Source organism: Rhizophagus irregularis, chromosome 2, assembly GCF_026210795.1.
Source record: "Rhizophagus irregularis chromosome 2, complete sequence".
In the NCBI taxonomy this organism is placed as follows: Eukaryota; Fungi; Glomeromycota; class Glomeromycetes; order Glomerales; family Glomeraceae; genus Rhizophagus; species Rhizophagus irregularis.
The window spans coordinates 4567302-4592996 of NC_089430.1; the positions used below are offsets into that span (position 1 = coordinate 4567302).

The following is a 25695-nucleotide window of genomic DNA, read 5'->3' on the forward strand; positions in this document are numbered from 1 at the left end:
TGAAAATGATCTGCATATGAAATTTTTCCGGTGACTGATATAAAAAAATTTTTAGTCGATAATATTTTTTTCCAATATGATGATGTTTTAAAGAACAAAGCGTAAATTTATAATGAAAGAGTGCAATTTTTGTAATGTTCAAGAAAAATATTGAGAAAAAATATATAACTACTGAAAAAACTTAATAAATTTACAATCGTTTTTAATAAATCTCGATATAGTAGTGGTATGGCGTAATATTTTGTTACACCTAATTGCTAATTTAATCAAAGTTAATCAAATGCCGATCACGAAACTGAACCTTCTTTTTCTACTATACAAATTTCTTAGTTTATAAAAAGATAATATAAGATTGCATCATGTCTAATATTCGAGAAGAAGTAGTCCAGGCAGCAATTAATAGAGCATTTGCATTAATAGATGCTACTATTCATGATGATATACATAAAGATTTTGAATTTCAAAAACAAACACTTCTTGCTGATAAATTTCTTACAGAAGATGAAAAAACTGAGGCAATAAAAGCAATAACTGAAACTTATGATAGTGCTAAAGTTCTTGAAAATTCAGGAACAGAAAGAATTTGTGATAATTGTAATCAAGAATGTTTGGCTACATTATTTTGTGAATATTGTATTCGAAATTATTTAAAAGCAAATTTTTCAAATTGGACGTCTGGAAATGATAATATTGATAATTTAATACAAAAATGTCAATTGGAAACACTTCATCCACGGATGATAATCGAATGGATTCCATATAATAATTTGCAAAATATTAGTTACCTAACGGAAGGTGGATTCTCTAAAATTTATAAAGCAGATTGGATTGACGGAGGCTATGATGAATGGGATTCTAAGAAACAACAATTAAAAAGATTTGGAGAACAAGAAGTAATACTTAAAAAACTAGAAAACATTGAAAATGCAAATAATAGTTGGTTTGAAGAGGTTTGTATTTCAAAAGTGTATAATTAGAAGTCCTTAATATAAAAATTTTTAAAAAATTGTTTTTTTATAGGCTAAATCACATTTAACTATGAGCAATAAATGGCCACGTATTGTTAGCTGTTATGGCCTAACACAAGATCCATCAAATGGAAATTTCATGCTTGTATTAAATGAATTGGATGTAAATTTAAGAGAATATTTACAACAAAATCATAATCAACTTACATGGGAAGAAAGAATTCAAATTACTGTTAATATAATTTATGCACTTGACGATATTCATAGGGAGGATGCAATTCATAGAGATTTACATTCTGGAAATATATTGCATTCAGAGAGAGACCAGGATTGGTATATTAGTGATTTGGGATTTTGTGGCCCTGCAGATAAACCATTAAAAAGTATATATGGAAATCTTCCTTACATAGCACCTGAGGTTGTTGCTGGAAAACAGACTACAAAAGCATCTGATATTTATAGTTTTGCTATGCTTATGTGGGAAATTTCATCTGGACAACCACCATTTCTTAATTGCAAACATGATTATGATCTTATATTGAATATTATTAATGGTATAAGACCAAGAATAATATCAGGAACCCCTTTAGAATATGAAAGTTTAATGAACCAATGTTGGGATGCTGATCCATTAAAAAGACCTGATGCTTATACACTGTGGGAAAAAATAAATGCAATTAATTTATATCATCAAAAAAAATCAAATGAGCCAACTCAATTGGAAATAAATAAAAATTTTGAAATAAATAAAACAAGTAGTTTTAAAACAAACTATACAAGTAGCATATTATCTGCAAGTAAAGTTCATCAATTTGGATTTTTTTCTGAACCGAAAAATGCAACAGAAGGTATTAATTATCATATACTTATCATTATTTATGAAATTTAATATTGTAAAATTTATATTTTTTCAAAATTCTCAATTATAACAATAGAAGAAAAAGAAGATATGAATGACAATTTTTATTTGAAAGTTATTTACTTATAATACCTAATGTTTTTATTTCTTTGTAGCATATTATAGTAAATCATATGATGTCTTTCAAATTCCTGATAATAGTAAGTGTCTATTATGATATGATATTCATTAATCATTTTACTAATTGAATTTTGCTTTATAGTTGATGATTTTAATAGTAAAGAAGCTCAAATGGATAATAAAATTGAAACAATGCAACAACAGACTAAGAATATCAATCTTGAAGGTATTTACATATTAAATCATATCAATTCAATAATATCATAATTTCTAATTCATTTATCTTACAGACTAAAATGGAATACTTAATAATCCAAATCTTCATTCAGAAGAACAAGATGAATCGGAAATTCCTGATAGTATTTAATATTTTATAGATTTTGGTTTCTTTGAATTTATTTTATATTTTTATATTTTTTTCTGAATAGTTTAAACACTGAGATTAGAGTAGTAAGATAAAATACTTAGCAATGTTTTTTTAGTTTGTAATTTAAATTATTCATTCAATTTAGTTATCATATAAATTAACTTTAATTTTGAATTTTATAAGTACTGCATAAAGAAATAAATTTATTTAAAGTCAATTCAGTAGTCTATAATATGTTCTTTTAACATAAATATAAATTGTTTGATGAAATTGACTAATCTGTTTCAATTCAATGTCTAAAATCTATGATTCATAATGATATGTACTAATATAAATTTTTACAATGAGCTCTTAAATTTATTATATAATAAGCCTTTCCATATTGCAAACTTAACACAGAATATCAATTGCCCTATACAAACACCCAGAAATGGCGTTGCTTTTATATTTTACAAAAGATGATCTTTGTGAGATGGGTAAAAGGTTAATTTTTTGCAATTTTAATTAAAATTTCTCCTATATTTACTTTTTATATTGATGTCTTATTAAAAAGTTACTACTTATAATAGTAATTTCAATCGTGTGAAATAATAATATAGTGTGATCTGGGTCTGGCTCATTTCCACTTACCTAACCTTATCCTAACTCTAATCTTATCCCTAGTTCCTTACCTAACAATCCTAATTTTTTTAACTCTAATTCTAAATTCCCTTGTCAGTGAGATGAAACATTTGTTTGTAAAATGATCCTGTCAGTGTAATGTCTGTCGGTGAGATAATTGTCAGTAAAATGATTATTGGTAACCATGATCTAATAAATATATAATGGTTTATTTAAGAAGTAATTTCGTTCATATATTAATAATATTATTGTAAGATTTGATTTCATTGCGTGATACAGAGTTGTTTATAACCAAATGGAAATACCAAATAACATTCATTTGTAATTTATCACAATTCACAACACTAGTTTAATTCGATTTTAACAAAAATCAGAAATATTTTTTGGCAGTTCAAAAAGTGTATATTTGTTTGTTGACGTATTTCAACATCACCAACTGTTTATTCACTCCCATTACGAACTGTTTGATACAAGTTAAAGTGGACTTCAAATAATGGTTTTCAATTTTCTTATTCAAAAAGTTATTTCTTTTTGTTGGCTACGGTGACGACAACCCATAAAATAAAGAAAGTAATGTTAAGCTATTTCACTACTAATTCTACTATATAAATGAGTTACAGTACAAAGATTGAAGAATATCATATAATTTATAATTCTTTATTTTAAGATATCTGTTATATAAAAAAAATTATTATTACACAAAGACATAAAACGATTAATGTGTCAATTCACTATGAAAATTAATAATTTCAAAAAATATTGTTTATGGATATTTTATTATTTTAAGCAAGTTGAGAAATAGATTATTGAACAAACTAGAAGTGAGAATAATAACAATAGAATTAAAGCAAGGAATAAAAATGATCATTATGATTATGAAGCTATGAAAGTAAAATTTTCCTTTAAATTATTTTAAAAGTATATAAAACATTTATAAATAAAATCCACATAGTTCTTAGTATAACCATAATATAAATAAATAAAAAAACAATATTTGGTATAAAATTTTGAATTTGATTCACTTAGTTATCAACATCATCATCTATTATTTAAAAAATTATTAGTTTATTTTAACATCATAAAAATAGATAAGGTAATAAGTTATATTCACCTCTTAATTTTAATGAGTTAGAAATATCCAAATCAACTAATTGAGAATCTTGACAACCTATTATAGTAAATAAAATTAGCCATTATCTTAATTATTTTATAAAATTTAAAAATTAGCATTACCTTCATTATCTTCATTAAGATATGTAGTAACAATAAAAGATGAATTAATGGGTTTTGATAAATTTTTAAATGTAAATGCTCTACTAGTATATATAGCATCAGATTTTTTTTCATATGAGGTAGAAATATTTGGTATTTCTTTATTAGCTTCTTTAAATACAGCTCTAACTTCTTCTCCTTCATCATTATTCGTATAAAACAAATAATTATACCAACATTCTAATATTTTGTGTAATTCATTGGCTGTTGGTCTTTGATTTGGATTAGCATTCATACATCTATGAGCTAATTTCTTATAAATTTCGGGAGTTCCTTTTCCAAATTCTGGTCTGAGTCCATTACATATTTCTAATGCTAAGCTATTATCATGTTTTCTTTTATGAAAAGGTGGTTTTCCAGATGATAATTCAGCCATAACTACACCAAAACTATAAATATCTAAGGATAATGTATATGGTTCTCCATTTAAAACTTCTGGAGCAATATATGGCAACACACCATATATTTTATTATCTAATTTTTGTTCATTTAACGCTCCAGATAATCCAAAATCTGATATGTAAGAATTTGTATCAATATTTAATATATTTCCACTATGGAAATCTTTATGAAATATCCTAATTTATGTAAATTATTACGGTCATCTACTGAATTCATTAAATAAATAATTTTTTCAATCCAATAAATGTTGTTAAAATTACTTGATAAAACATTTTTCAAATTTCCATCATCTGCATATTGCATAACCATTATAATTTCTTTTGTTTCTGGTCTTTAGTTATTCCATAAAATTTTAAAGAACTATCTTGTAAGCAATTTAATTTCCAATGTGTTTTAAGCTATTATTCAAAATTAAAATAAAATAAATTTTTTAATAGTTTAAATATAAAGTATATGTGAAAAAAAATACCTCATTTAAAAAATCAGCTGACACATTCTGTGATCCATTTAATCTTTTTAAAACAACTTTTATGGATTTAGGTTCACATTTTATCCAATTTCCGTCATCTTGTTTAATGTATTTTGATATACCATCAACCCAAGTTGCAGAATACACTTTTGCAAATCCACCTTCACCTATTTGTTTAATACCTTTAAATCTATCAAATGGAACCCATTCAAGATATGATGGATAATATACACCACCACCAATATATTCCTCATGTGCATCATAAATCGTATCCTTGATAAAATCATTAATATCATCATTTCCACTGGTCCATCCTTCAATTACGCAACGAGGAACGCATTCTTTACACCAAAATTTTTATTATTTGGATCATAACAATTTTCATGATTAATTTCTACTGAATAAGAATCTTTATTGAAAATATTTAATTTATCAAATTCAGATACTAATTGATTTTCATTAATAAAGCTCATTTTTATAATATAAATTCTTTTAGAAGTAAGTTTATGTGAAAAAAAATTCCACGGTTAACGATAACATGTAGTAACATGTAGTGTATGGATACCAGGGTATGCAAAATTTCTCCATACAGATCTACATTGTTTATTACCAAATAAAGAAAGGCCTAGACCGTTCTATTCTGTACCACGTTTGGTCACGTGTTCCTTTTGTTCGTGATGTTTAACCATACCCTACAGAGTTTGCACAAACTAACTTGTAGATCCTTCCTTTTTGGATAATACAGGCGGCATTATGTAATTCTGGTTTGAAGAGATTCGTAGAGCTAGTTGTTGCCTATATATATACAATAACTAAAGACGCTAGAGTTTACTTTAAAAAATTCGCCTGTTAATTTATTGATGAAAATAGGAAGTTTAATTTGTTACGTTAACTTCCGAAAAAAATTATCTAGAATATAGTGTCTCATTTAGTGCTTCGATCCGTTTCTAGTCCATCCGGATGAATCCGGATGAATCCAGATTTTTTTTTCATCCGGATATCCGGTTTTGATCCGGATTTTGATCCGGATGAAAAATATCTGGATTCATCCGGAATCCGGATAGAAAAAAAAAATTTTTTCTAATATTTTTTATAGATTTTGTAATAAATAAATAGTCTATTAGTTTCGCAACTGATAAATAATTTGTAATATATAAATTTTGTCATGAACAACAATAAATTGATGATTAGTAAAAAATTATTTATTTATTATTAATTTATTTAATATAATTAAAGTGAAAATTATTTTTACATTTTTATTAATCTTATTAAGTAAAATCATAATTTAAGAAGCGATATTGTTTTTTAAGCCTAATTTTATCAAAATTTGAATAAAATTTGTAACTCAGGCCAAATTAATAGTGCCGGCCCGAATTACGATAAAATAAGCTAATTCAAATTCAATAATCAAATCAGAAAAAAGGCTACAAAATTTAAAAAAACCTACCAAATTGTATTAATAAGTACCATTATCTCTAATATGGATCGTCATATGCAATCTAAAAAATTTTATATATGAAATCTGATCCGGATTCCGGATTTCACCCGGATTTCTGACCCAGATTTCAATCCGGATCAAACCGGATATAATCCGGATTTTTTTTTTGTGTAATCTGGATGACGGATTTCATCCGGATCAAAGCACTAGTCTCATTCACTCACTCACTCAATATGCAACTTGAAACATGGACCATACAATACAAACTAATTCTTTTTTATTTTGTAAGCAATAGCGTAGCGTGAATTAGTTATATTATTACTATAAAAATCAATGAATGTTTGTTATAAAATCGTAATGAATTTTCAATAATTTTTTCTTTTTGATCGAAATAATCTAAAAATCATTTCAAATTTAAACATTTTTAATAAACTTAGATTTTAATTTCCATAAAAACCTGACTTCAACAAAAATTCTATAATTTTAGGTTTCTCACTATTTTAAGTTATCAAAAGCTCAAATAAATTATGAACTTGTATTATAAATACATTTTTAAATTATTTAAATTATCAAAATTTAAAATTCCATATTAATCAATACATTTTGCTCTATTACTTTGAATATACAGTTCGTAACTTGTTTAATATCATAAGATTATCATAAATTATCACAACAATACTTCCCTGGAGCTTAAATTTCAATTTCGTGATTGATTGATTATTCAAGTTGACATTTCTTTGATGATATTAACATAATTGATATTTTAGAAATTTATTTTGGTCGATTTTTGATTTTACGTACATATTTAGTTGTTGGTAGATTACACACGGATTTTATTTTCAAATTAAATATTTTTGTAAATAATCAACTAATTCTTGAAGTTGAAGTTGATCAGCAGTAGCCAATAATTCCAAATTTTCTGATCATTCAAAGAAAGAATACCACCATAAATATACTTACAATATACAATAAAAAAAAAAGGTTAAATGAATAGAAATTAAAAAATGATGATACATTAAATTAAATTTATTAAAATTCTTACGTTAAAATTATTTGAAAAATTTCTGGTGATATTAATCTAATATGAGTTAAGATATTATCATTATTTTTTTTATTTGTGCTATTGTTCTTCTTAAATATGGAGAACGATAACATAATATATTTGTATGTGCCCGAAATATTTTACGTTAGGATCTTCTTTCAATTGTAATATCATAATATTCATCATCTTTTAATAATTCAATAAGATTTTGACTTAATTTCGAAAAAAATTGAGTAGACATTTTTTTTTTTATGCCATAAATAAATAACAATTTATATGCTAATGTGGTGTAACCGTTAATTGCTAACTTATTCATCACGCAGCAGACCCGCACAAAATAAATTCCTCTTTTGGATGTGAAATTTTTTTTTTAATGCATCACTATATACATTTTTATATAATGATTTAATAAAGTATATTGTTAATTTTATAAAAACCTACACCAACGAATATTAATTATCAGAAAAAAATGGACATAAAAACTTAGTTGATTCGAATAGTACCATAAACAACATTTTTCTTTTTAAGACAAATATTAATAAACAAAAATTAGTGACTTGTACCAAAATCAAAGAAATACAATGAGTATAATAACGAACAAAAATGAATAATAAAATAAATATAACGTTTCAATTTATTATATACACCTATTAAAGTTTTTTTTTTTGTTACGCTTTAAAAAAAAATTCTTTTCAGTTATCAATTTCACTCACGTGATTAAGAATTCATATGTTCTTGCCCATCGTCTAAAAGCCATGTTCGTTCACGTGATCATAAGCCAATCAGAATGTCTGGCTATTTATAGTGATCAATGTACAATCGGTACATCCCGTAATCGAACACGGTCCCTTTACGGAAATTTTTGAAACTCACTCCAGAATTTAATAGACCTTTTTCCCGTTCATCCTTTCATGTTTTAAATTTTATCACAGTATTATGGCTACTATTCGAGAAGAAATAATTTCAGCTACAATTAATAGAGTATATGCATTAACAGATTTTAATATCCATAATAGTTTAGAAAAACAACATGAATATAGAATGCAAACAGTTCTTGCTGACGGATCTCTTACAAAGGATGAAAAATCAATGGTAGTAAAAATACTAAATGAAGGATTTGATTATTTTAAAATTCTTTTAAATGAAGGTAAAAAAAGAATTTGTGAAAATTGTCATTATGAATGTTTAGCTACATTATATTGTGAACACTGTATTCGAAATTATTTAAAAGAAAATTTTTCAAACTGGACATCTGGAAATAATGATATTAATAATTTAATAAAACAATGTCAAATAAAGCACTTAGTCCATATAATATAGTAGAATGGATACCATATAATAATTTACAAAATATTAAATATTTAACCAAGGGTGGATGTTCTGAAATATATACAGCAGATTGGATTGATGGATGTTACGAAGAGTGGAATCCAAAAGAAAAACAATTAAAACGAGATGGATGGACAAGTGTAGTGCTCAAAAAATTAGAAAATGTTGAACGTGCTAATAAAAGTTGGCTTGAGAAGGTATATACAATAATTAAAATTATTTTTTAAAAAAATTTAATTGCAATTTCTTTTAATTTTTGTAGGGTATATCTCATTTACACATATGTAGCAAAGGTACTCTTATAGTGCAATGTTTTGGTTTAACTCAAAATCCATTTAATGGAAATTATATGCTTGTAATTGATTATAAGGATATGAATTTAAGAGAATATCTGCAACAAAATCATAATAAACTCACATGGAAAAAAAGAATTCAAATTACTGATTATATAATGCAAGCAGTTTCTATAATTCATGAAGAGAATGCAATTCACAGAGATTTACATTCTGGAAATATATTATTTAGTCAAATTAATCAAAAATTTTATGTCAGTGATCTTGGACTTTGTGGACCAGCTAATATACCATTAGATAGTATATATGGTAATCTTTCATATATAGCACCTGAAGTCATTGTTGAAAAGAAATATTCTTTTGCATCTGATATTTATAGTATTGGCATACTTATGTGGGAAATCTCATCTGGACCACCACCTTTTATTAATAAACATGATTATGATCTTGCAATAAAAATAATAAATGGAATGAGACCAAAAATAATACCAGGCACTCCTTTAGAATATAAAGAATTAATGGAACAATGTTGGGATGCTGATGCAACAAAAAGGCCTGATATTTCTGCTCTTTCTGTTAAAATAGCAGAAATCTATAGGTCATATTGTCAAAATGAAAATTATGAACAGATAATCAACATTACAAATACTTATAATTCTCTAAATACAAATTTTAATGTAAATTCTAGCTCTACTAATAATTCTTTTTTTGAGAATTCTAGTAAAGGTTCTAGTAACTGGAATAATAGTAGAGTTTATAGTTTTGAAAATTTACCTGAACCAAGGAATGCAACAAAAGGTATGAATTTTTCTATAGTATAATTTTACTTTTTATAATATTAATTATTCATTTTATTTATTTACTTAATAGAAGAACAAGATGGTAATTATTATAACATGGTTAACTGAACTTAATATTATTGTTTATGGTTAACTTAATAATAATAATATTTTTTTTATATTAACTTTATTTTTATAGCTTATCATAGTATACAATTTGATTTTAATTTACAAGATGGTTTGATTATTGGTAGGATTAGCAATTTAATATAAATGAATTTTAGATTTTGATTTTTAATTCTAATTTATATTTAATTTAAAAAAGCAGAAGAAAAATCTAATAAAAGAAGTTATTTTAATGGTAATAGATCATTTTTTTAATAATTAATTATAATACTATAAAATATAAATCAAATAACCAATTTTCTTTTTTATTACTATAAAATAGATGAAAAAGATTTAACTGTTAACCCTAATAAAAAGGTCAATTCAAATAATAATGAAGGTAGTTATTACTGAAATTTTCATATATTATTTATCATTATTAATGTAATAAATTATAATTTTAGAAGTACAATATCATGAAATTGGATACCAATATATGCAAATAAATTATACTACGAGTAAGATGGATCTTAACTATTTACTAAATTAAAGCAATACATTATTTTTTTTTATAAATTAGTTATTTATTTCAAATTATTTAAACCCTAAGATTAGAGTAACAATTAGGGATGGCAACGGTCACGGTCATTAACCGGTTATGACCGGTCATGACCGTGACCGATATCGGTCGGTCAAAGACCTCTGACCGACCGTTTGACCGACCGTTTAACCGATCCTGAAAACGTTTGCGAAACGTAATTTAATAAAAAAAATGTTTCGCAAACGTTTTTTTAATTATTTTAATAGAAAACGTTGCGAAAACGTTTTTTATTAAGTATTTCAATTGAATTACGTTTCGCAAACGTTTTCAGGATCGGTTAACCAGTCGGTCAAACGGTCGGTTAACCGGTCGGTCAGACCGGTCGGTCAAACGGTCGGTCGGTCGGTCAAAGGTTCTTGACCGGTTATGACCGACCGATGACCGACCATGACCGACCGTTGCCATCCCTAGTAACAATGTTTGCAATATCCTTAGTTTGTAATTTAAATAATTCATTTTATTTATTTAACTACAACTATATAAACTTAATTATTCCATATTAAAATTTCAATACATGTTTCTTTTTTTTTGTCCAGACCATATAATTTTTACAAATATTTGTCAGCAGTATGAATGTTTTCCCTTTAGTAAGGATTCCAGAGCTTTGTTTGTTCTTGTCGAGACATCATTAGTAATTGTTGAGAAATATGCTTCGTTTGATAAATTTTAGATCCTAGAAATTTACAAATAAATGTCATTAATATAATGTTCTTAATTCATAATTTAAATGATCCTTATATATGGGTTAATATTTAATCTAAATGAAATATATTTTTCATATCAGGATTAATTATAATTATAACTATTTTATATTAATAATTTGAAAAAAAGGAATACATCATTACATTATATTATTTTCATAAATTTAGATAATACAGAAGTTATCATACAATTTTTTCCTAATTGCGCCAATAAAATTATGACTGGCGGTGACACAGTCGCCGTACATCAGAATCCTATAGTTTTTTATTTAAAAATAGTATGAGAGAAAAAATTGTGATCGGCGTGGCTTAGAAATTTTGATCATTTTCATTGACTAATATAATGATTTTTCGCTACCTCATTTTAAATAAATAAATAAATAAACAATTACACATACCTTACAATATAGCAAAAATGAATCTTTAACAAGATTAATAGAAAACTCATTCGGGATTAGAGTTATAAGCCTTTTTTTCTTTGGCAAGAATCAAAATAAAGAATAAAAGAATAAAGTAATGGTCAAAACATTTTGGTGTAACTATCTCTGATATTTTGGAATAAATGGTATAGATTGCATGTGATATTACACAACCCTCATGATCATGTCGATCATCTGAAGTACGGTATATAAAGTACTGTATAAACCGTTCCAAATCGTTCCATTAACAATTATTTCCAACAAAAATTTTCAGTAGATGAATTTACAAGATAAAAAGATTTTAACAATAAAATTTTTAATTTAATTTTGCCATGCATCCATTAGATGGAAAAGAACGAATACGCGAATGCTATCGATGCAAACAAATAAGTGATACAAAAAGTAAATATTGTGAAAGTTGTATTTCAAAAAATAATGAGGAAATATATGGAAGATGTATGGAATGTAATGAAATAATTACAGGAAAGAATTGGTGTCAAACTTGTAATTCAAAAAGATTTCAACAAAATTTTGATAAATGGGCTAGTGGTAATGATGATATTGATAAGTTCATTCAAAATACTCAATTATCAGCAAAAAATTGTTGTCAAATATTAGAGTGGATACCATATAATAGATTTAATAACCCTGTATTTATTGCAGAAGGTGGATTTGGTGAAGTTCATAAAGCAACATGGAAAGATGGCTATATTTCACACTGGGATACGGGTAAGAATCAATGGAGTAGACTTAATAAAAGTAAACTTGTAGCTCTTAAAAGTTTAAGTAAATCACAAAATATTACAATGGAATTTATTAATGAGGTATAATTTACACTGTATATTTTAATATGATTTAAATTATTGTTTACTAATTAATTATTTACGATAATTAGATTACAATCCATTTAAGAATACAGAGAGTCAAGGCACCGCAACAAGTTATTAGATGTTATGGAATATCTTTAGATCCCAAAACAAAAAACTATATTATGGTTATGAATTATGCTAAAAGGGGGAATCTACTAAGTTATTTGAACGAAAAAAGAAAAGATATGAATAAAAAATATAAAATAGATAAATGGCCTCAAGTGAATTTGGATTTGAACTTGCAGATGTGGAAATCTAAATTTGATATGTTATTTAATATTTCAAGTGGGCTTTATAAAATTCATGGCAAAAGATTAATTCATCGAGACTTGCATATTGGAAATATAGTATGTGATTCAATCCCATGTATAACTGATATGGGATTATGTAAACCAGCAAATTATAATGAATTAGAAAGTAAGGAAGATAAGTTTGGTGTTATATCTTATTTGGCACCTGAAATTTTAAGAGGAGGAAATTACACCCAAGCATCTGATATTTACAGTTTGGGCATAATTATATATGTAGTAATTTCAGAATCGCCTCCATATAAAAATATTGCTCATGACCTTTTATTTGCATTAAATATCTGTGATGGATTAAGACCCGAATTTTATATTAAAGTACCCCAAATAATTTTGCATTTAATTAAAAGATGTTTGGATGCAGATCCATTAAAACGACCAGACATAAGAGAACTTGCAAGAACATTTCATGGATGGCGAGAAGAATATAATAAGTATTATATAAAGAATGAAGAGAATCAAGAAGAATTAACTCGAACGGAATTAATCGAACAAATTGAAGAAGCTGAAAAAATTAATAAATCATTACTTAATAATTCGTCTATGACAAATAAAAAGCATCCTGGAGCTATTTATAAAAGTATACCATTTAATTTTGAAAATCTTTCTGAACCAAAAAATTCTGATGATTATTATAAGTCATATGAAAATATATCAAGCAAAAAATATTCAGGTATTTAAATTAACATAATTTAACTATAATAGACTAATTTACTTGGCTATCTATCAAAGTTATTTATATCAATTACTAATCATTTACAGAAAGTGTTCTAAAGTCAGACAATAGCAATGATTTTGAATCATTTAGAATTGATTGAATCTACTGTATGAACAAACGTAAGTTTAATTAAATGTGAATGTGATTTCATTAATAGTAATATTATTAATAAACCTTCTAATTTCATAGACATTAAAATATTCATAGGTTGTCATCGAAGATGATAAATATATTTTGATTTACTTATCTATTTATTATTTTTTTATATATTTTAAAGTATATGTATTTTTGTTCAACACTGATTATAGAGCTATCATTTCTTAATATAAATAAAAATCAGTTTGTAATTGAGCAATATACGAGACAAATTTTAAATTAAATTTTGGGCTATTAGTAATTTTTTTTCACTACACCGTACTTAATATTAAATAAAATTCTGACGATTATTATTAAATATCAAATAATTTTTGTCTCCGTCTCAAATAGGCTTTTACTTATTCAAGCTGCTTATATAAAATTTCTTAATCTTTTAAAGTCTATTTGAAGTAAAAGTTCTTCAAATTCTAATAATAAACTATTGTGTTTAAAAAAATATATTTACAGTGAATTTTACCGAAATTTTTAATTTTGGCCAATAATCGTTTGATAATATTAATAAGTCACGCGGACAATATTTGCACTTGATACTAAATAACTTTATAACCTTTTGAGATGTGATGGACTTGTTCAAAATATTGTAAATAATAATTATCTGATTTATAAATTCAGTTCGTAACAGTATCGGAATAAATTAATGCGTTATTAATTATTCTTGATAAGTGTAATTTTTTGGATAAACTAAATACACAAACGAGAAAAGAATTTTGAATAGATACGTCTCTTAATTCTGAGATATTTTTGTAAACATCACTAAAAATTTATAAAAATTAGCTATCTATTCGATTTATAATTCTTTAAAAAAAAGAACGTGAGAGAAATTGCGAAATATAATTATAATTATAATTATAACCTAATAATTGTTTATAATCGGTCGGCATTAGATTGAATTTTTAAGCTCTTAATAAAAAAAAAAAGAAAGAAATATTGAAGTTATTGTTTTATAAAATTAACTTTCACCTGAAGTCTTAACTTTCTATTTTCGTGACACGGAATTTCCAAATTAATGGCGCCTACTTCTAATACTCAAAATTTAACTGTCAAGAAACAATCCCGATAGGACAGGAGTTAAAACAAAATTTTCTTGTTATTCATTTAATTAAAAGATGCTTAGATGCAAATCCATTAAATCGAAAATAAAATTAAAGAAATTTTAGATCAAATTTGATAGTCAAACAGAACCACAAGAACAAATTGAAGAAGCAGAGGAAATCAATAATAATTTGCCAACCAGTAATGTACCTTTAACTAGTTTATCATATGAAACATTCTGAAGCTGTTTATACAAGTGGATTACTTAATAATTTTCCTGAACCAAAAAATTCTGATGATTATTATGATGAACAAAATGACAATATAATTAGTGAAAAATTTTCAGGTAATTAATAATTTTGTAAATTAATTATGAAAAATGCTAATAAATTTTATTTCATTAAACAGAATCTTTACAAATTGATTTTTCTCAGTTGAAAATTAGTGATGCTGGTATGTATAATGATAGACTAATGTATTGTTTTTTACTTTTATTATATTAAATATTAAACATAATAATATTTTTCAATATTACAGATGGAACAAAAAGAAATTTTAGTAAACTAGCTTATTTATGATAGTAACTTTTATTATAGTTACAGGTACTTGACCTTATCTTATATTTGTATATTCATACATTATAATGCATTTATTTATTTCATATACTGTACAGTATTATATAAATTAAATTAAATAAATATGAATTATTTTTATTTCTTTTAATTTGTATTTACGAAATACCTTGGATCTTAAATTATTTTAAAAATTTAATATAAATGAATGTGCTTAACGTTCGGAAAATGAAAATGAGATTTTATTTTAGCAATCCGATCAAATAATCATAATTTACACTTATTTGTAATGTATAGTAAATGAAAATTTTCTTTCTTTCGTACATACAAGAATAATGCACTCGTGTGCATCTCGATGAAGAATTAACATCGCTTTCACATCACCTCATCCTCATTTTCTTCTATCTTATCAGCAGATTTACATTTGTTGATATGAAACAGTTTAATAAGTATGGAAATTTTCATGTTAAACAAATTTAATGAAAAAAATAATTTATTAATACATTTCAAAGATGGAATGTGGATGTCGTTATTAGTGGATAATCTTCTTTATTTAGGGAGTTGTTTTTTGTCGTTTTCACCATATAAATAAAATTGATAAACTTTTTTTTTATTCTTTAACATGAACATTTTGTTAAGGTTGCAAGGAATTAGAAAATTGGAAAATATAAATTATATATCGTTACTGCTATATTAAACCTTAAAAAGAATTATTTTATATTGTATAGTATTCGACTAAAGCAAGTTTACTTGAAACAATTGCTTCAACATATAACGAATCTTGAAAATAATTTGAATGACTATTGATGATATGAATAAGGCGTCCTGACAATCTGCGACGAAATATTATCAGAGATCACAAACTTTCATCATTCTTAATTTGTTTTATTAAAAATTCTTATTAATTGTATATATTTTTTCTTTACTTATTAATAATTTTTGTTGTTTAGTCTATTAGGATCGTATTTTTTATCAATAGCTAAATAATTAATATCAAATATATTTGCAATCATATAGACTACTATTTTAAAGCATGATCTTTGTCTCATTGATGCAATATCTATTAGTATTATTCTACATAAAATTTTTAATACAATCGACAGGCCAGAACTATATTTCTTCCAGCTGAACAAAAGATTTTTTGCCCACAAGTTAAATCCAAGAATTTATTCTATATTTTTCTTCATTGTAATTTTTTGCTCTTTTAAAAAAATATGATTGGGTAATAAATTGCTGTTAAATTGTCGATGCCAAACATTTATGTATTTTTTAAAATGTGCCAAAACAATTGGCTAGGTGGATTGCGCCAATGTTAATGTTGTACGAACAAAGAAATGAACATATCTACTGGTATTTGATTTTTTGATAGAAAATAAAATATCCAATCAGTAAGGGGATGGCCAGAAATGACTCATTTCCTAAGGGGGGAGCCGGGGAGCACGTCCGAAATGTGTGACAGGTTACGCCGATAATGTGGCGCAACTGTCAATCACCTGCCTCCGTTGGTAATAATTCAACCTGCTGGCAATCCTAGTTTCGAATTACAATTCAAAATTGCGAATATACCATATTTAAAGTTGCTATACAAGATTATGCCGTAAGTTGTCAGGAATTAATTTTTGAAAATCACTTTTACTATCGGTCTCCCAGTAAATAGTTTTTGTATAAATTTGTCTCTAGATTGGCATAAATTTGGATTATTTTTTTGCATAAATTTGAGCTAATTTCAAGCCAATGAGCCCGTTTGGTATAAATTTATACAAAAACTATTATTGGGATCTGATATAATCAACTTACCTTTTACAAACAAGGGCCGAAAGTAGACTAGCAGAAATTAAACTAATAAAACTTAATCCCGGTCAGAATTAAGTTTTATCTATAGTGTGGAACCAGTCCTTTTAAAATAATGACAATAATGACTATTCATTTTCCAAAACAAATTGTGAAATAAAAATTAAGGAAAGAGAAATAATTAATTAAAGTCGCTACACCCTGAACATTACCATTATGTCACTTATGGCACAAAGTTACAATTTTATAACAATATGCCACAATTTTACAACCTGCTACAACTATTATGGCAACCAACATTATACCAATTCACTTTATAGCTAAAAAATCTTGATATATAAAGAAAATTAATTATAAATTAATTTGCTTGCAGCGAGCACAATAATGATATGAGATTATGACGAAAAATTAAGGAGTGCCTATTTATTAGGAATAATACAAACAAGGCTAAATTGGGAGTTCTCTATCACCTGATTCAAAAATACGTTAAAACTTAAAACCCGTGCACAATTAATCATAATCTATTTAATTGTTTGTCTATTCAAGGAGTAAACTTATTTAATTACTCGCTTATTTTAATTGTGAAAATATATTTTTAATGAATGTCCAGCAATAGAAACATGAGCTATGATCCGATTTGCACAATATCATTTTCATGTAGCAATTAAGATTACAGGGACAGAAATTTACAAAATAACAAATGATGTACACATTCAATAAAACGTTTTTTAAAATTCAATCAACCAAAGTACTCAGCAAACCATTCAGATAATGTTACTACTTGGCCAACCAACTCTAAGGCTGAAGTTGGTAGAAAATTTTCAGCAGCTAATACATATGGGCGGATTTGATTCACGGGATAAAATTACTTTATTGCCTCATTGGTCCTTTTGTGTAATACTAAACTGATCAGCAAACACATGATTTCACATCAGGTGAGTTGCAGATCAAATTTTTTTTTTTTGAACTTGCCAATGTTAAAAAAAAAAATATTTTTTAAAAAAGCGTGTTTTAACCCATCCGACATAGTCACAACCCATCTAACTTAGGGTATGTCAGTTTGTGAGTTGTATGAATATTTAGTGCTGGAGATTTTTTTTTATTCTTTTGGCTAGTTTTCTATTTCTTTTTTTTTGTTTTTACCTTTTAGATTAAAGAACTTTTTTAAAAAAAATATTGTTCTAAATTCTTCTTTTTTGCTTATATAGGTTCATTTGAGAAGACTTATTGTAGAGATATTTGAAAGTGAATTTTTGAAAAGAGTTTGGTTGGTTATCTTTATATTTCACTATTTTTTTTTCGTAAGTGGTAATGTTTTTTTTCTTATTATACTTTAAATTTAAGGTATTATAAATACTATAATAGATTAAATTTATAATTTAAAATCAATTTTTAAGTTTTAACTTGTAGACTCATATACTACTTGTGTACTTTTTAAAATTATAAATTAAATTGAATGTAAAAAAACATTTTAGTGTTATCATATGATGTTACACTGATCTACATATCATAAATCTGGCCAAAATTATGTTAATTCCGGCTAAAATTAAAATCGATCAAAATTGTATTTTTTTCTAATCACACATCTTTATGGATATCGTGTAACGCATCCTTAACTTTGCTGTGCCTGCATAAGGCAAAAATTCAGCATATTTAGGTGATGAAACAAATCCGCCGATATGACACCTGCAACCACCGGGAAGATCAATATAATAATTGAATAAAGAATAAATTTTTATTAAAGCCCATTCTCCAATATAAATCAACTATTTTTGCAATAGCTTGTTCAATTAACACAGCAAGATATGAATTTGCTTGATTTGATTCTTTAACGTCACTTGTTAATGATTTAATGATAAGAATAAGACAGTGTTACGATTTGTTTTTTTTCTATAGGATATATTAGGATATATTAGGTTGTATTAGTTTAGGTTATGTATCTTTAGTTTATTTTATTTTATTTTTATATATTATTTAATTTATTTTTATGCGTATAGACGGAAAATAGGAGGCTTAGTGTCTTAGAGATGGCTGGGTGGCTAAGATCAAGGAGGCTTATTAAACAGGCAAAATCGTGACGATCGGCGAATTTGGCCGGGAGAAAAAATTGGCCGGATGCTAAATTTGTCCGATAAGAAAATTCGTACCAGATTTCAGATGATAAATATACAGCTGATGGTGAAGGTTTTGGGAAGTAGAGTAGAGAGAAAATACTTGGTTTTATTTTCAAAAGATAAATAAAATACGATATTACTGCCTCTATCGGCTGTAATATTTGTATATCTAAGTGTTAATTAACCCCGTTCCGATTTATTACAATTCGTTTATTTCTTCAAAATGTTCACTATCCTATATTGACTTTTGGTTACATATCGTTTTGTTATTATTTATACACAGTTTCACTCCGATTATAAACAGATTAATAAATACACGTTTTAATTACTTTATCGTTTATTTATCAATTGCTTATTATTTGCACATACATTAACCGATTTGCTTTAACACCTGACATTTAACGTCATATTACCTTGCGATTACTAACTGATCCTTATTTATTTTTCTGTTACTACCTGACCGAACGTTAATAATCGGTGGTAACAACAGCTATAGTCAGAAAAATATTGAAAAGACGAAGAATCTATAGGTTAATTGTGTAAATCTCTGTTGCGAATAAGTATAAACAAAAAGCAAACAAAACAAAACAAATCATACTCCTTTTTTACGATATTTCTTTCTATCATCTTAAACTCAATATAAGTTTTTTTTCTGCATAGGTTCTAAGATTATCGCAAAACCTTTGATATTTTTCGGGCAAATCGTCATAAATCGTTGTAAATTTTCCGGAAGTCTTGCAGGTGTACCGTCTGTATTTTCGTTTTCAGGTGCTTTAATTATAACAGAAATGACAGTATATATTCTTATCTTCTGTCATGTTTGGAAGTGTAGATCTAGTTTATGCTGTATTTTAATGTTGTCAGTTTTTTTTTTATTAAAAGCGAAAAACATACATTCGATCTTACATTTGTCATTTATACTGGGTGAGTGACACATGACACCAAATTTTTTGTCTGACGCTCACGTGACTAGTACATCTTTATAACGTCAACCTCTGATCCTTTCTTTAATAGTTTGTCTTTTTGTTCTTTTGTTCTTTTGTTCTTTTGTTGTCCTTATTCGTTTCTGGATGTACAGATTGTACAGTACAACTTTAATTTTCGTCAGCTATTGGAATTTGGAAATTTCGGTAACATTAATATCATATGATCTTCAGGTTGATCTTTAAAATTTTTTAATTTCTATTTCGCCCTTTTATATTGTAACTGCAATTTTTTAGTTCAATCTTCCCTAATTTTTACAATTCCGTAGTAATAAATATAATTATTCCATTAATCCAAAAGATTTTTTTAATGGATAAAGAAAAGAGGACTAAATCATTATATATTAATAATGAAAAAAATTGGAAATGTAAAGAATGTAAATATACGTGTAACGCACTACATTATCAACGAAATTTCAAAAATTGGACTAGCGGTAATAATGTTATTGATAAATTTATTCAAGATATTCAAATATCAGCACATGGAAAAATAAAAGCATTTGAATGGATACCTTATAATAAATTTAATAATATTGAATATACTTTGAAAGAATTTGGAGAAGTATATAGAGCAACTTGGACTAAAAATATGTTTATAATCCTAAAAACTCTAGAAAATCCAGATGATATTGCTTCAGAATTTATGAACGAGGTAAAATTAAAAAAAAAATTATTATTTATGAAAATTTTGATTATAATTTTTTCCTAATATATTTATATTTTATATTTTGTATAGGCTACGATAAATCATAAATTTTATGGAATAACTCAAGATCCAAAAAAGAAAAAATATATGTTCGTTTTAGATGATATATGCGAAAAATGTAATTATGTTTGTGAATCAATACATTTTCAACAAAATTTTAAAAATTGGACAAGTGGTAATAATGATATCGATAAACTTATTCAAAGTTCTCAGTTATCAGCACATTCAACCTATGAAATAAGGAGTTCATTAGAATGGATACCTTATAATAAATTTTTTAATATTGAATATATTGCAAAAGGAGGGTTTGATAGGGTATATAAAGCAAATCGGATTGACAGACATAAAAAAGATAAAAATATAATTGTGGCTTTGAAATTTTTAGATAACTCAAAAAATGTTACATTAAAGTTTATGAATGAGGTAATAATTAGTTCAATTTCTAAGGTTTGAAATATATTAAATATATTATAATTTTATTTTAGTATTAACGCAATTTATTTTATATATAGATTACATTACATTATAAAGAAGGTGCAAATAACGGTTTTATTGTTGGATTTTATAGAATAACTCAAGAACCAAAAACGAAAAATTATGTAATGGTTTTGGAATATGCAAAGAATGGAAGTTTACGAAATTATTTAGATATAAATTATCATAAATTAAGTTGGAAGGATAAGATTTATCATATACTTAATATTGCATGTGGAGTTTTACATATTCATGAAAATGAATTAATTCATCGAGATTTACATATTGGTAATATATTAATGACAGACTTTGATAAAATAACTGATATGGGATTATGTAAACCTGCAGATTACGATGCATCAAAAAATACAAAAAATAGTACATATGGTGTTTTACCTTATATTGCTCCTGAAATTTTAAGAGGACAAAATTATACTAAAGCCTCTGATATTTATAGTTTTGGTATAATTATGTATGAAATGATTTCTGGTTTACCTCCATACCGTGATGTAAGCCATGATGAAAATTTAGCAATAAAAATTTGCCAAGGGCTTAGACCGAAATTTAATATCAAAGTACCTCAATTAATTTTGCATTTAATTAAAAGATGTCTAGATGCAAATCCGTTAAATCGACCTACAGCAAATGAAATTCAATCAATTATAGAAATATGGCGATATAAACCAAGTGATGAACAAACGACAGAATTACAAAGACAAATTAAAGAAGCAGAAGAAATAAATAATAATTCATTAACGTGTAATGAGCCTACAACCCATTTAAGATTATCATATGAAACACATTCAGAAGCTATTTACACTAGTAGATTACTTAATTTTAATAATCTTCCCGAACCAAAAAATTCTGACGATTATTATGAACATTACGATAATATAACAAGCACGGAATATTCAGGTATTGTTAACTTTTTTTATTATAAAGACGAGTTATGAGAAAATAATTTAAAATTTAATTTTTTTAAACAGAATCCTTACAAATCGATGTTTCTCAATCGAATATTATTGAAGACGGTAAATTTTTTAACTTGTATCTGTAATAATTGTTTTTTTATTTATGTTTAACATTTTTATTTCTATTTCTTATAATATTATAGACCAAAATATCAATTCTAATGACGAGGCACAGAATTTAGAACAAAAATCATAATTAATTAATATTTTATATTTAGTAGCGGTTTTTACGTCTTATTTTTTTTTTATACTGCATATCTCAGAATTACATTGCAATTTTCTTAGCTTAAATAATATTTAATATGTTGCGTTTATTTTATTATTATTGATTCAATAAAATTAATCCCTAAGTAAAAAATATATGACATGAAAAAATGCCAATTTTTTTTTCTCGGAGCGAAGTTAACGTGTCATGTGACTGATATGAATTAATTTTAATTCCGGCCAACATTATGATTAAAAATGTAGATCATTTTTAAGCTCTTGGTTGAATAATTTTCATAATTCCATCGAATTGTTTATTATCGACTTTTACACTTACAAAGATGAAATTAGCCAGAGTTTAATAATATTTAAATTTAAAGGAAGAATGGAATTATTTAGTTTATTCCGTCATCACTCGTCAGATTTGCAAAAATGTTCGTGACACTACATGTCCGGTAATATTACTGGTAAATTTAAATTTAGTCATACATGAAATAATGGCTTCTAGACTTATTTGTCAACCTTTTCTTATAAAACAAATTTATTTATGTATTACAAGATAATGTGTTATTATTTAAATTCGTCATATGAGAAATTATGTCACCACAAAATATAAGTCAAACTATACTTATGCATTATAAGTGTACTGTACGCTTGTATACTATCATAAATTTTGAAATCTTAGACGAACCATTATCGTAAAAATAAGTTAAAATTATCATTAAAATACTAAGATATACGGTATATATTGACATTTGACATTATTAAATTAAAATGATATGCGCCTTTTTTTACCCGGATATGTTGGTCCCACGACCAAATCCTATATTATCTCGCCGATTGGGACCAAGTTTGGAAATATCCTTCAAAGACGTAGAATTGAACGAGCGAACGAATTGGTCAAGATAATTCTAACGTGTACTGAACCAAGATAAAAACAAAAGTTTTTTAATTTTATAAATTCGCAAAAATATCAATGACCTAAATTTAATATTTTTACCGAGTTTTAAATTTTTATTTTTATTTTTTTAATTTTTTAAAATTCCTCGAAAAAATTTCGTTGGAACATAAATTCGAATTTACTAACGACAAATTGATTCCTTCGAAAATGGTGTACTTTAACTTTTTTTATTATCAATCTTGTCATTAAAAACTGTAAAAATGCGCCAGGGAAACTATGATTGTCAATAGTGAGATTATGACCGAATGTATAACTATAATATAAGCATTGTAATTTCATTTGGCTAATTTTTTTAATCGGATATCTGATATGATTGATTAAGTAAAAAATTCACTCAGTACAACAATTTAGAAAATGTTACATGGTATGTATATAATGCTGATATAAATGTTACACAAATGCCATTGTTTTTTTCATACGACACAACATTAAAGATATTATGGTTTCACGACGGAACATTTATGCTTAGAATAAAATTTTAAAATTAAAAAAATTTATTGTTGCGATATAAATTTCGATCAAATTGGATTACTTTTTTAAGTTACGCCATCGGATTTTTCTTTTTTGTATGTCCTTTGAAAATTCGATCTTTCATAATATTTATAATATTGTATTACAATTATTAGATTTTTAAATGTTTCATCTTTATTTTTTAAATCATAGTTTTTACTCACACGATTTTTTTTTAAGTTCATAGAAATAAAATTTAATTATTTCTCTGTCATACGATTTTTTTTTTAATAAAATGCATTTTTTTTAAGCTTGTGTAACAAAATTGAATGCAATCATTTTCGAAACAATGATTTTAATTAAAAGAAAGAACGAAAGAATGCAACATACGTGAGAATCTTGCATTTTATTTATTTTTTTTTTAATTTATGACAGATTAGAGTATTTTTTTTTATTTAATCAATAATCAAATTTTAATTCGTGAAAAAAATAATAATAATGAATAATCAACACCATGTGATACAGTACGTGTGACACCTAAATTGCAGTAAATATGCAAACAATTTATTATCGGTAATTGTATAAAAATAAACCAGTAACAACCTGGATAACGACTCGGATAAATTATATGATAGAAAAGTAATATTGTATAACGTAGTTAAGTTTTGAACTTTCTTATTTCAGTAATAATTTTATTTAATCCAATTAAATTATACACTTAAACTTTGGTTAAAATACTTTTCGCGCTGCCAGCTTTCGGGACGATCTCGGAAATTTCTATTACACAATTTCTTTTTTTAATTTCGCACAAACTTTATTTTTACCTTTTTAAATCATCCAGTTAAACCCAAATAATTTTACGGTTTTCGAAGATCATATTTATTTTTTTCTAACTATTTACCAATTTCTACACCATCCTAAAAGAAAAAGTCTCAATGGGTTCTAATAATGATGATATATGTAAAGAATGTGGTTATAATTCTCTTTTTTGTAATGTAAACCATTTTAAACACAATTTCAAAAAATGGTCTAGTGGTAATAGTAATATAGATAAATTAATCCAAGGTACTCAACTATCAGCACATTATGATGTATCAATAGCATTAGAATGGATACCTTATAAGAGACTTACTGATATTAAATATATTTCGGAAGGAGGGTTTGGAAAAATATATAGAGCAAAATGGAAGGATGGAAATATACAATATTGGGATACTAAAAATAAAAATTGGGAAAGATGTAGTCAAAATATGATCGTGGCCCTGAAAAGTTTGAATAATTCAAAAAAAGTTACATCAGAATTTACAAACGAGGTAAATGAGGTATAATATAATTAAAAATAATTTTAAAAATTTTTGAAAAATTTCATTTTTTTTTTTTAACGTTTTATTAATACTTTATATACGGTATACTTAGGTTATTTTGCATTATAAAATTAAAAAATGTAATGGATTTGTTATAGAATTTTATGGAATAACCCAAGATCCAAAAACAAAAAATTATATGATGGTTATGGAATATGCAGAGAATGGAAGTTTAAGAAATTATTTGGATAAAAGTTATCATGAATTAAAATGGGAAAATAAGATTCATTATTTATGTAG

General features: G+C 25.7%; 7 protein-coding genes across 7 annotated transcripts; 5 read left to right on the forward strand and 2 right to left on the reverse strand.

The window, feature by feature from the left end:
- Positions 1–1572: 1572 nt before the first annotated feature.
- On the forward strand, positions 1573–2242 carry OCT59_012349 (uncharacterized protein; the record flags this gene model as incomplete). Its single annotated transcript, XM_066134393.1, has 5 exons — positions 1573–1625; positions 1752–1816; positions 1983–2027; positions 2090–2173; positions 2238–2242. The coding sequence occupies 5 exons, from the start codon at positions 1573–1575 to the stop codon at positions 2240–2242; spliced, it is 252 nt and encodes an 83-aa protein (XP_065989663.1).
- Positions 2243–3957: 1715 nt separating this feature from the next.
- On the reverse strand, positions 3958–4583 carry OCT59_012350 (uncharacterized protein; the record flags this gene model as incomplete). Its single annotated transcript, XM_025312904.2, has 3 exons — positions 3958–3977; positions 4047–4103; positions 4169–4583. 3 exons carry the CDS (start codon positions 4581–4583, stop codon positions 3958–3960), a joined length of 492 nt encoding a protein of 163 aa, XP_025188614.2.
- Positions 4584–4917: 334 nt separating this feature from the next.
- On the reverse strand, positions 4918–5830 carry OCT59_012351 (uncharacterized protein; the record flags this gene model as incomplete). Its single annotated transcript, XM_066134394.1, has 3 exons — positions 4918–5007; positions 5079–5419; positions 5794–5830. The coding sequence occupies 3 exons, from the start codon at positions 5828–5830 to the stop codon at positions 4918–4920; spliced, it is 468 nt and encodes a 155-aa protein (XP_065989664.1).
- Positions 5831–9698: 3868 nt separating this feature from the next.
- OCT59_012352 (uncharacterized protein) lies at positions 9699–10614 on the forward strand (the record flags this gene model as incomplete). Its single annotated transcript, XM_066134395.1, has 6 exons — positions 9699–9978; positions 10051–10062; positions 10159–10209; positions 10285–10320; positions 10408–10464; positions 10529–10614. 6 exons carry the CDS (start codon positions 9699–9701, stop codon positions 10612–10614), a joined length of 522 nt encoding a protein of 173 aa, XP_065989665.1.
- Positions 10615–12117: 1503 nt separating this feature from the next.
- On the forward strand, positions 12118–13777 carry OCT59_012353 (uncharacterized protein; the record flags this gene model as incomplete). The annotated part of the gene is made up of 5 exons (XM_066134396.1): positions 12118–12334; positions 12449–12609; positions 12681–12735; positions 13324–13632; positions 13722–13777. 5 exons carry the CDS (start codon positions 12118–12120, stop codon positions 13775–13777), a joined length of 798 nt encoding a protein of 265 aa, XP_065989666.1.
- Positions 13778–15093: 1316 nt separating this feature from the next.
- On the forward strand, positions 15094–15443 carry OCT59_012354 (uncharacterized protein; the record flags this gene model as incomplete). The annotated part of the gene is made up of 3 exons (XM_025331384.2): positions 15094–15211; positions 15274–15318; positions 15403–15443. The coding sequence occupies 3 exons, from the start codon at positions 15094–15096 to the stop codon at positions 15441–15443; spliced, it is 204 nt and encodes a 67-aa protein (XP_025188617.2).
- Positions 15444–21445: 6002 nt separating this feature from the next.
- On the forward strand, positions 21446–22672 carry OCT59_012355 (uncharacterized protein; the record flags this gene model as incomplete). The annotated part of the gene is made up of 5 exons (XM_066134397.1): positions 21446–21454; positions 21544–21565; positions 22121–22420; positions 22492–22536; positions 22620–22672. The coding sequence occupies 5 exons, from the start codon at positions 21446–21448 to the stop codon at positions 22670–22672; spliced, it is 429 nt and encodes a 142-aa protein (XP_065989667.1).
- Positions 22673–25695: the final 3023 nt, after the last annotated feature.